Source organism: Sinohyriopsis cumingii, unplaced genomic scaffold (genome assembly GCF_028554795.1).
Source record: "Sinohyriopsis cumingii isolate HCF-2022 unplaced genomic scaffold, ASM2855479v2 utg001964l, whole genome shotgun sequence".
NCBI lineage: Eukaryota > Metazoa > Mollusca > Bivalvia > Unionida > Unionidae > Sinohyriopsis > Sinohyriopsis cumingii.
The window spans coordinates 442599-455715 of NW_028316093.1; the positions used below are offsets into that span (position 1 = coordinate 442599).

The window sequence follows — 13117 nt, forward strand, 5'->3', positions numbered from 1 at the left end:
TGTACGTATATTGACCCACGATTTTTCGCCATGTTAATTCCCCTTGTACGTATATTGACCCACGATTTTTCGCCATGTTAATTCCCCTTGTACGTATATTAACCCACGCTTTTTCGCCATGTTAAATTTCCATTGTACGTATATTCACCCAGGGGTCTCCGTAATGCTAATTTCCATTGTACGTATAGTGCCCCACTTAACTACTATAAACATTGATGTAGCTACAAGAGACTACAAAGCAATTATTTAAAGAACTCGGAAACTGAAAAGTACCAGAAGCTCCACAGAAACCGAATAAAGCAAAAATTATCAAATCCGCCTCTGGTAAGGATTTGGGATCAGAACCTTTACGATAATTAGGCTATTTCGCTTTGGACGTATGGAATCGAATTTCAAAGTCACAACAGTCAGACATATCCATAGGAAATGTGCATTCTTTTTCTTTCATGATATATTCGCTTGCGAGAGTAGTTTGCGTGTGCATGGATGAGATCCATAGAAAGGTACAAGCACAGGATCTATCTTGTTATTCCAGTTGAAAGGTCACACTGCGTCGCTTTCACTAATAGAGGGGCAAGGCACATGAACGGCATCACTTTCGATGGTAGATGAGTGGCGCGATTGTGCTGCACCGCTGATGTTGAAAGGTACGACGTCCATCTGGTCGCAGTTTAAATCCAAAAATGTAACCAAAATCTAAAATACCCATTACAACTCTACAAACTGATACAGCTTTAAATATTTATACACCCTCTGAACAGGTTCAGTGTTGGTCCATATATAGAAACAAATTTGTAAATTCAAACGGACATTATATCTGTTCATTGTTTATTCTTTAAAGCACTTTTACATCATCGTCATGGATGCTCTTCAGGTAAATGTATTATACTTTCAAAGTAGATAACATACAACGCCTACATGTTTATGGCTCTTTCCCTCAATTCTCTACATATCTGGTTACAAATAATACGGCCTTACTTTAATCTTCCCTTGCATGCAAAGATATATATATATATATATATATATATATATATATATATATATATATATATCCACGTGCCACGTGGCTCCATACACTAATTGTATTATGTTTACAAGGGACATCACGTGACTAGCATGTCCAAGTTTACACCGAGGAAGTGTGTTGGTGATGAATACCTTCATTAGTTTAGAGTTGTCAACCACTAATTATTCCACCAACTTTTCCCATCCAAAATGTTGCAAGTGACTCATATTCCTCACTTAAAGGTATCTTTACCTTTATTCACATATGCTTCTTACGTTTTACGGGTTCGTTAATACTCCTGATTCAAACTTCTTCCTTCACATTGCTATATAATGCAGACAATCTACAATTTCCACTTACATCTCATGAATTACCACAATTACTTGAGGGTAATTGTCTCCCTCATTCAGGTACAATTCCAGATTCGAATTTTCTCAGGTGCACATGTTTGCATACATGTATGTATTAACATTTCTGCAGCCTTAGATGTTTATTTGCCTTTGTTCACTTTAAGATGTACAATGTGCAATGTCACACTAATCGCATGTTGTACTATATTGTCTGTAAGATAGTGGATCCAAGTAGACTACAAAATACAGTTTCTATCCTCTGCTAACAGTCATTTTGATCAAGGAATACATTTCTTTCCTCTGCAAATGCCAAAATGTACAAAATATTCTTCTCATTATAAAACGTTATGTGAAACAGTATAGATGCTCCTTGTTAAAATCACACAGTTATAAACTTTTGAAAATGATTATATTTTCTAAATGTACTGAAACCCGACTGAATAAACATATTCATGTATATAACTTAGGGTTTATAAATATATATTATGGATTAATATGTTATGTATTATAAATATATTCTACTCTTACACATTTCTTTCCTTATGTCAAATGAACTTGAGCTAAGTTTGGAACCATAACATCTAAAACACTTTATAAAAAAAAAACATTTGAGAAGCATTTACCTGTTCTTGGTCCCTTCACTGTTTTATTTAGTTCTTCTGAGCACTTATCGCAGAATGTTTTGGAATCAAGTTTTCTTTCAGTTCCTAATTCAAGCAGTAATGTAGTGTCTTGTTCAATCGATTTTTTTATGTGACACCCCAATCATTTTGTAATATAATTTTAAATCGATCTTGAGGAGTGTGATCATAGTCGTTTTATATTTTCATTACTTTTCTAGGTCACAGTGTCCATCCGCATGAATTTTGTTCATTTTAGCATAAAGCCATATAGTATGTCCAACCCGTCTATTAACAATCCACAAAAGTACAGTGCACAAATAAGTACGCAGACAAGTAACCAAATAAAGTGGCTAAACAAGTTGGCAGAGTCAAACAAGATAGAGTCATTGACCTCATTAACCCTCACAAATGCTTATGACACGATCGAGGGTCATAATATTTTTGAAAGAATTAACTGAGGTCTCAAATAATGGCATGATTTTCCAGATCATGTAAACACGTGGTAAAAACTGTAATCACTCTTTCGTTTGAATTCATCATACAGATTTATCCATGAGGCCCAAACATATTATATACGTTTTCAAACACATTTTCGTAACATACATTAATTAACGTAGAAATTATCTTAGAACAGCAACGATGCATACTTGGTCAAGCTTATGGGCGGAAAAAGATAAACACATTATATGATACTGACAAGAACAAAAGAGGTCTCTGACGTTGAGCAAATTAATTGGCACATCTGAAGGGCCTGACACGTCTGAAACGAGTTACACGAATAAAACGTTCGATTATGTGACTAATACTCTAGCAATAACAAAGATTTCCAAGATCAAATCAATTAGACAAATATGTTAGTATTAATATAACGATGGCATCCACTCTTCAGTGGATATATGAATTTGATTACAACAAAGCAGAAGAGTAGCGGCGCAAAATCTATTGAGGAAATTTACCAACGCTCCAAGACATTTCATGTAATTGGGAATATGCGTACAGTGTCAGATCGCATTCGAGTTAGTACTATGCTCTGCAGTAATAGGTCATTTGAGCATCTTTGTGCCGATAGTTAGTTGGAATTTATTTTATCTGCGCTTGCGTTTGCAACGGAATTGTATGATAATTTTGAAAATAACACGCTTGTTTATTTGATAAAGTCTGATTTAAAATTTCGAATTACCATAAAATCGCGTAATGACTCTAAGTTTTCTGTCCGCCTATCCTCAATATCACTGTACTATTTGATGCAGAGTAGGAAATAAGAACTAAGTTATTTCCTATTGGATGGGTCGGTCAGATGGGTAAATGTACGACATAGGGTATTGTGAAATGGCATGTAGAAAGTAGGAACAAATTACGTTTAGGGCTATATGTGTGTATATAAGTAAATAGAGCGGGACAAATAATTCATTCTTATTTTCGTATGTCCTTATATTAACATCAGTCTGCGGATGTGTTTAGAATTGTGTAAAGATATAATCTGAGATGATTGTTTGGATGATTTATTTGGGGTAAAATATTAATCTGGGACTATTGTAAATTTATGCAGAGGAGTTCTGGACAATGCTTGCTATTGTGATCTATCATGATTGTTAGCATGCTAGTACATTCGAGGATCTAGAATTCATTCGCAACACTCGATTCTTTAGGACTTGTTTAGATTTTTTAGGATTAGTTTGGATTTAATTCATAATGCTATAAGTTCCTCCTCTCTGTTCCTTTTTTAACTTCGAGAATTAAATTATTTGCTAAGTGTTACAATACTTGCTGGTTTCGCCTCATTCTTTTACTTTGTTTATGACCATAGGGTCGAAATGATATGGTTCTTATGCTAAAATGAACAAAAGTCATCTGATATATAGGATACGACCTAGTTAAACCATTATGTTTTTATAACCACATATGCTAAAGTTTTAATATATCATAACTTAACCCACTTAATATAAATTTCATTCAATATCATATGGATAAGCTAAGTCACGTGGAAGTCGTACCAATCCAGTAGGCCGTCTGCGTTAGTTCGTATCCAGCGTACGTCCATCATATTCCATTTTGACAAATTGACATGTCTCCCTTCCATTGTTTACAATGGCAGCCAAACACTTCGGAGATCTTAAAGCGACACAAATTGAGGACATAAGGAGGAATATCAACTGCGACGATACCATCAAATCAAATAATCGCACTGCTAATGCCCCACAGGATTACTTTCCCGAGAAGAAACACTATAACGGCTGTACAACGTTTCACGACGCCCGTTTATTTATAGACGCTGTGATTCTTGTACAGATAGCGCGTCGTATAATACTATTTGCATTCTAACCGCATAAGTCTCATATAGCAAACTATATAGCGAATACTACATAAATTATGAGGTGTGTCAGTTTGCCTCGAGTATTTCTCCTCTTTTGAGGTAATCATCTAAAACACTATTTACGATGTTTGCAAGGTTCTTTCATTTCTTGCTGTTTTTCACATTATCCACAAATGTGTCGTTTACTGCATGATACGTGGATACAATACGAAGAATTATAGAACCCCTCCCAGAAAAATATGTAAAATAAAAGCATGCAAGAAAGAAAAACGGAAGAATAAGGACGTCAACGAACAAGAGTGAGGAAATGCTGATATTATGGCCATATTTCCTCTAAACCAAAATTTTGATTAGCTTAGACGAGTGTACAGATAGATGGCATTGACTTGATATTATGGGATATGATTTCTTTGATCACTATATATTAACCCATATGTCTATATGTCACTCATTATACAGAGAGAGAGAGAGAGAGAGAGAGAGAGAGAGAGAGAGAGAGAACAGAAAAGAGACTACAGACACGTCAGGAGTGAATAATAAGATGGGCAACGTCATCATCGCTAGCCAAGGTTCGATGTGTCAATCGTATCTACACCTAGGTGGATAGATCAGATAATTCAGTGCCTAGGTCAGTGAATTTCATTAGATGTGGCGGAAAGCTACCGCATCCAATCATAATCAAGTTATTCAAATCTGAAGACTGTTCCTACATGATCGATACAAGGGGAGTACACAGCTGGAATGGATTGATAAATAAGCAGTTTTCCTGTGCTGGTCCGTGTTTGTACAAATACACCCTTAGCTTCAAATACACATGTCATAGCTTGTCTCTGGTACGTATTCATACTTTCGATCCTAAACGTATAATGTTTCCTTCCGAAGTCAAATTCCTCCACCATTTACGGCCAATGTCCAAAGTAGCAATGCACGGCTGTTACATGCCATTGGATAGTTGGCGTTACATACTAAGGGAGAAAACTGATGAAATCTGATAGCTGTCTCCATGACAAAGAACTCAAACATCTGATCAATCCGCAGATGTGTAGATAGGGTTAACATATTGGAACCTTGGCTAGCGAAGATGGGGCAAAGTCCACCACTTTGCTTTCATTTCCTTTGCCACTACTATCCACTGAACCTTGAATTAAACTATAATTCCATGTTTGTTTTTTCTTTTCCGTTTCCATATCTATTCTATATTTGACCGTATGTTATTACCTGTTTTCATTTGTCATATGATTTTGTTTTGCTTGATGACGAGAAACGCGGTTCGTTCTTGTTAACTTGCTTTTTATCCTTTCGCAAATATATTATTTTATTATTTAAGGCAATAACATATGTTTAGACCAAGAGAGAGAGATAAAGAGAGAGAGAGAGAGAGTAGAGTAGAGTTTCCGAGAGATACATAACATGCCATATTATTTGTCATCTTGTTTGTTCTTTCCTATTATCGAATCCATTAAACAAAATTAAATTACTGCAGATAAGCATCACTTCGGCTGCTACTGTATAATTAATCATACATCCATTTGCATGAGTTAGACATTTAGTTATTTGACCATTGGCTATAATTGTGATGCTGAGCAGGGGCTATATTGTCTTTACCCTAATATGACAATAAAATCCCTTGCAAACAGCGTCGACATAAATCTGGGGTTGCCTTACACAAGCTAGGCAGGGTCTCCGACTTTAGCTTGAGGTCACCAGTAAAATGGCAGGCTTAGACTGATCTGCCGGCGCATTTGGGTGCATGCTTTATATAGACAAATACAACTAAAGAACTGACCGCAGATTCTCGAAATTTTCCGTGCACCAACAATCGAGGCAAAGCTAAAAGTCTGAACGTTTTTAAAAATGTGATCCTTTAACCAGTATGAAGTGAAACTAAAAAAAAAAGATTCGTGCAAAGTCTTTGTAACTTTATTTGTTAGACTAGCATGACAAATTGAAATGATGTAATTAGATGCCATGTATCATAAAAAATTTCAATCATGTAATTATTCCCCATGTACAATATTTAAATGTCAGTGATGCCATTATATCCCATATACTATATTTATATTTCAACAAAGAAATTATACCACAGGTGCGATATTGAAATGTCAATGATTTGATTATATTCCTGTCATTATGCTGCTGTACCATATTAAATTTCAGTGATGTAATTACACTCAATGTACCATATTTAAATTTCAACAAAGTAATTATACCACAGGTGCCATACTTAAATACCAATGATGTGATTATACTCATGTCATTATACTGCTGTACCATATTCAATTTCAGTGATGTAATTACACTCAATGTAACATATTTAAATTTCAGTGATGTAATTACTCACAATGTACAATATTACAATTTCTTTGATGTATATAGATGCTGTGTATCGTACCTAAATTTCAATGCTGTAGTTATAATTCATGTACCATATTTAAATTTCAGCGAAATGCTTAAACTTCAATTACCATTTTGACATTTCAATGATTTAATTATACTTCATGTACCGTGTTTAAAATTCAGTTATATAATTAAACCCAATGATCCATATTTGAAGTTTGGGGTTTTGAGCTTGAGCGTGAGTATCGTACTCAAATTTCAGGGTTACTCACAAGACCAGTTTTAAAACAGATAAGTGTAGTTGGTCTATATAATCCTTTTACATCAAAGAAAATCACAAAAACTCTCTCCATAACTACATATTTCTATCTTAACATCAGTGTTCTTTAGACTCAAGTCCCATGTAGATAATTTAGGTTCAATAGGGAATTTGAAACCTTTTTGTCAATTATACATGGTTGCCTAATCTTGATTTTAGATTCAAAGCACCACTTATTTCTGTGTGAATATGTGCTAAACGAATTCCGACGAAGAAATCTTCCAGTAAGAAACGAGGTGCCAATGCATGACGGTGACCTATCGTTTGAATTGATTATTATTATGGCGTTGAATAAAATATCAAATCACGAGGAAAAGACTTGTAGAGGTCATACCAAAGCTTATATCGGTAGCCGAATGAGCTGAAGGTCTTTTACCATGAACATGGACTTTTCACACATCAGACCTGAAACGGGAGAACTTACCATGACACATTTTTAAAAAAATTAAGAATGGATTATAATATCTAAAGTGTTTAAAACAAGTGTAAAAAGGTACATTTAAAATCATTTTACTGTCTCTGGACCATGACAAATTGTTTGGAGTACAAAGATACATTTATTTATGGACTGCTTAACAGATGTTTTGTCTAGTTGTTGAAAAGCATTATCATAGATTTTACAGCGTGCATATGTTTGTGATCAATCCCAGAGAATATGACGCAATGGAAACTAAATTCAATGTTATTGCCATTCTTAGTGATCGTGTACATTCCTAAAGTCAATGCTCAAACATCGGATGATGCAAAGAATCTTTTATCCAAAATTGTTAATGCGTCTGCCTATAATAAAGCTGTTAGACCTACTTATGAGCAAAATACGACAACCGATGTTGTTATTGACCTTTATCTTACAAGCATAATAAACTTTGACTCGCAGAAGGAAAAACTGACCACTTCCGGTTACCTTACTATTAGCTGGAACGATTGTTATCTACAATGGACCCCAGCGACTTACGGCAACCTGACAGGTACATTTATTCCTCAGGACAACGTGTGGAAACCGGATATATCTCTGCAAAATGGCGTATCGAAATTGAAAGGACTTGGCTCCAGTAGTTTGTTTGTTTACGTGTTGAGTGATGGCACTGTGTCTTGGTATCCTCTTGGGGTAGGTATTTCTTTCTGTAAAAGTATCATCAACTGTTATCGTGTTTAAGAAGAACCATTCTCCCTCTAATTTTAACCCTATCCTCACGCATCAACAATAATATTAATTTGGTTCAAATGATCTATGGGCATTACTGGCTAAACCCCATTTTCGACAAACCAGTTAAGTGACCTTAAGATTTGTGCAAACTACACTGAGATGACAAGGGGCTTCACAAGGGCGATATTGCTATTAAGTTATTCGTGATCTCACCGCAAACTTTTATGAAGCAACTCAGAGACAGCGATAAGTCGCGTGTTTTTTCAAATGAACTGAAAATGTATATGCAACGAAACATTTTTAGTATTTTTATCACAGCTTTACTAGCACGCTGCTGGTCGGACAAGGTTACCAAAAATTTTATATATAAGTTATCTTAATGGATAAACCGTATATTTAAATATAATTAAATATATTAATATCTGTATATATATTTATTATACTCATGTATATAATTTGCTTGGAAATTTGTCGATATTTTCATGGTATTTAAACAAAATGTTTGTTCAAAAAAGAAAACCAGATTATTGCCCGGAGGTACTTATTTGAACTGTACACTAAGTCTTCAAGTCCGACTTAAAGTAGAGAGATCGAAATTCTTAAGTCTAGGCTCAGCTATAAGATTTACACTGGTGTGATGTGGACCTGGGCCTAATATAGAAAGTCTGAAGATCGTAATATAGTTTCCAGACAAATTAGTAGAATTTAATTTTCAAAACCATTCGTTTGCCATTTGGGGAATCACGGGGTAGATTTATGGAAAGATCATTTACAAAAAGTGGCTAATCAACTTCAATGATCTTCGACTTATTTGGCCCCTTGGAACTTTATGTACACTCGTTCTAACAAAGCTATTTTACGTTTGACAAATTCTTATTTATAGCATAGCTACTGTGTTATTTACGTTATGATACCCAGATGATGATTTTTACATATGTTACGAAGTACGTCTTAAGGTCATGCAAAGGAAAGGCGTAACGAAGGAGGCATCAAACTGTATGTCCAAGTAATTTTACTACGCTAGACTATGGTTGATAAAATAGAATCAGTATTCAAGGCTCGCAATGATAGAAATGTTGCGACTCCTTTCATACGTCCATTTGAAATGAACACCAATGTATGATTATCTCTATCGTATATGAAGTCATCGTCGCTAGCCAAGGTTCCGATATGATTAACCTATATACACCTTGGCGTATCGAGCAGATAGTACTGTACACCGCATCCAATCAAAATTAAGATGTTCGAATTTGAACACCGTTTCACCATGATCGAGACATGCGGAGCACACTCCTTGTATGGACTGATAAATAAGCAATTTTCCAGTCCCTATCCGTGTTGCACAAATATCTTTCACTCAAATACACCTGTAATGGCTTCCCTCTGGCACATAGTTATACTTTCGATGTTAAACTTCCAAAGTATCATTTTTTAGGTCAATTGCCCCAGCCATTTTCAGTCATTGTAAAATGTACCACACTATATGTCATTTAGTATTACGTACTAAGGGAGACTACTAATGAAATCCAATACATCTGTTCGATCCGCCAAGGTGTAGATAGGGTCATGATATCGGAACCTTGGCTTGCGAAGATGACATCAAGTACTCAAAGACCATTGATGGGACATCACTGTATCCTTATGCTGCACCGAGGACCTAACCAGGGTTCACAAATGTGTCATGCGAGTGAACTACAACTTGAACCATCCTGATGAGAAAGTCCTTAGAACTTATTGAGAATGAAAACCAAATCATTAAACTTTGAAAACATGATTTGGCTTCCATTAATTTGCGCGGTTTTTTTTTCAGATTTTCGAGTCAACTTGCGGATTTGATATTACCTACTTTCCTTTTGATATTCAAACTTGTACCCTGACATTCACGGCATGGAGTTACACTAAAGAGGAAGTACGTGTTACGGAGGGGGAAAAGGGAATTATCCTGGATGAATACGAAGAAAATTCGGAATGGTCAATTGTTGATACGAGCGTAGATACATTACAGGAATACCCTGACGCTGCAGTTGTATTTTCAATCAAATTGAAAAGAAAACCACTTTCTTTTTCTTAAATGTCATCTTACCAGTCATAATGTTGTCTCTTCTGAACGTCTGCATATTCGTACTTCCGGCAGAATCCATAGAAAAGGCTTCGTTTTCTGTGACAGTATTTCTTGCTCTGGCTGTATTTTTGACAATCGTCACACCAACATTGCCACAGAATTCAGAAAAAGTTTCTTCCTCGGTATTTACTTGGTACTGATGGCCGGTTTTAGTACTTTGATCGTCATTTTGACGCTGTTTATACTTCGTCTGAATTTTAGAAAGGTTGATGTGGACCCAATCCCATCATGGCTGATCAAGCTTCAGGTGATCGTGGAAATAGTCCGATGCAGAAGGTGTAACAAAGTACATCAGGCAACGCAGAGTCAGGGTGAAGTTCCTAAGGTTGATTCTGGTTACACAGTTTCTACTGAACACCCAACGTCTGTAATCACAAAATCAAAATCACCATCACCAGATGAGAAGCCTAAAATCACGTGGAATCATGTTTGCAATGCCCTTGACTTCGTTTTCTTTTGGATTTTCCTTTTGGCAACTATTATCACCACAGTGACAATATTTTCCATCTGTTCAATAGATGCTGTATAGCAAAGAGTTTCTTTCCACAAATTTTGAGACACATAACTTCTCATTATTTTCCGTCTGATGTAATGCTCAGTCATTGTGAATTCAAGTTATGCTATATGAAACTTCACTTAGAGGTCAACCAGGAAAATATTATCGTTGAAATTTTTGAAAATACAGTGAAATCTGTCTTAGCTGTTATCTTCTTATACAGGACATCAGGAAATGAAAGTCAACATTTATAAACGTTATATTTGCATGGTACTTGGATGGATCAAGCACACATACTTGTATGTAACTTTTCAACAAAACGAAATAAATCTGACCTATTTTGTAGCTGTCGATGTATTGTAATAAACCTAGGTATGTGATATTTGCATTTTACGTTCCCATTTAGTGCTAGTTAGATTTAGATATTGTGTGTTGACTATGGTGGTAGCATGGTTTAATTTTCAAAATGTGGACCCTCCCTGATTTCTTAGCACAAAGAAATATTCACAGATATTTGAATAAATAAGTGTTTAATAATTTTAGCTTGGAATAATCCGTTGAATTAAACAAGCTGGCTGACTCTCTCTTTTTGGAGCAGTTTCCGAATCTCCTGGACTATGGAAATTCGATAGGTGGCAACCTGATTATTCTTGGAGATTTCAACTTTCACTTTGACTGTCCCGGAAACACAAATACATCAAAACTCATAGATTCGATTAATGTTTTCAACCTCAAAGAGTCAGTTAACCAACCCACCCATAAACATGGTCACATTGTAGACTGGATTCTTCATAGACCTGATGTAACATTCTACGGTCCTCCCTGGTATCCCATGACCTTGCATCAGATCACCTCTGCATTATATGCCATCTTGACGTATCAGTCTCTAACCCTCCACCTTTATCTGCTACAAAGAGAAACCTCCGAATGATAAATAGAACCAAATTAATGCACGACATCCAAGCTAACATAACAACTGGCTTACCCACTACCGCGGAACAACTCGATAACTGTCTGCGTTCATTACTTGACAAACATGCCCCAGTTACCAAGTGCAGAGTATCAATTCAAAAGTGTTCTCCATGGTATAGCAGTGTTAGGGACCAGCTTCGCACTGCTAAAAGAGACCGCCGTAACGCTGAGAGGCTCTGGCTTTCCACCAGACACACTATTCATAAGCAAATCTATGAAGTCGCTAAGAAGAATGTCACAAATATAGTCCATGCAGCGAGATCAGCCCACAACACTACTAAGATCACGGAAAGTTCCAGCTGCAAAGAGCTCTTCAAGATTACTAACAAGCTAATGTCAAGGAATAAATCAACACCACTTCCAACTACCTTCTCTCCAGTCGACCTTCCGGACATGTTTCCAAATCTCTTCCGTGACAAAGTACAAACCATTAGAGATAAGCTTGACACCACAATTTCATTTGACTCGTCGTCACCATACAGTTGGGATACAGAATTTGAGTGGCAACCATTAGCAGCATTTGAACCTGTCTCTATGGATTCCGTACGTACAATCGTGATGAAGAGTGCACCAAAGTCATGTGAACTTGATCCAATTCCAACATCACTGCTGCTTGAGTGCTTAGATCCAGTATTGCATTCACTAACTGATGTTATTAATACCTCTCTCTCATCTGGGGAATTCCCATCATTTTTCAAAACTGCCATTGTAAAGCCTCTGCTGAAGAAACCAACACTAGACCATAACGATTTAAGGAACTACCGCCAAGTTTCTAATCTCCCATTCATATCAAAAATCTTAGAAAAGGTTGTACTATCCCAGCTTGTATCTCATCTAAATTCAAACAGTCATTTTAGCAATGTACAATCTGCATATCGTCCTTGCCACAGTACTGAAGCTACACTTCTAAAAGTAGTTAATGACATTCTCTCTGATTACAGTCCTCACCCTCCTTGATTTTTCTGCATCATTTGACACAATAGACCATGATATATTACTTCACCGTCTCCAGCATGTATTTGGTATTCATGATACAGCCTTACTATGGTTCAAGTCCTACTTGGTCAATAGGACACAAATTGTATCTGCAAATGGAATACACTCCAGCCCAGTTGATATCTGTTGGGGTGTTCCACAGAGGTCTATTATTGGACCTGTTCTCTTCATTCTGTACACTCACTCGCTCTCAAGTGTCATAGATCATCATCCACTTTCTCACCAATTGTACGCTGATGACACCCAAATATACAAATCTAGCCACCCAACTGAAGTTGATGCTACCATCCAAGGTGTAGAGGGGTGCATTTCTGATGTGAAATCATGGATGACTTGTAACAAGCAGCAGATGAATGATGATAAAACTGAGGCCATTCTGATCACAAAACAAAGACTTTCTCATTCACATCCTTTACCTCAAACAATAAATATCAG

At 36.2% G+C, this 13117-nt stretch overlaps 1 protein-coding gene across 1 annotated transcript in view; it reads left to right on the forward strand.

The window, feature by feature from the left end:
* Positions 1-7604: 7604 nt before the first annotated feature.
* Positions 7605-13117, forward strand: part of LOC149771304 (neuronal acetylcholine receptor subunit alpha-6-like) — a 65657-nt gene continuing 60144 nt past the window's right edge. The window contains exon 1 of the mRNA XM_089948648.1: positions 7605-8057. Within this exon, the coding sequence (XP_089804774.1) occupies positions 7605-8057 (453 nt within the window). The remainder of the gene's footprint in view (positions 8058-13117) is intronic.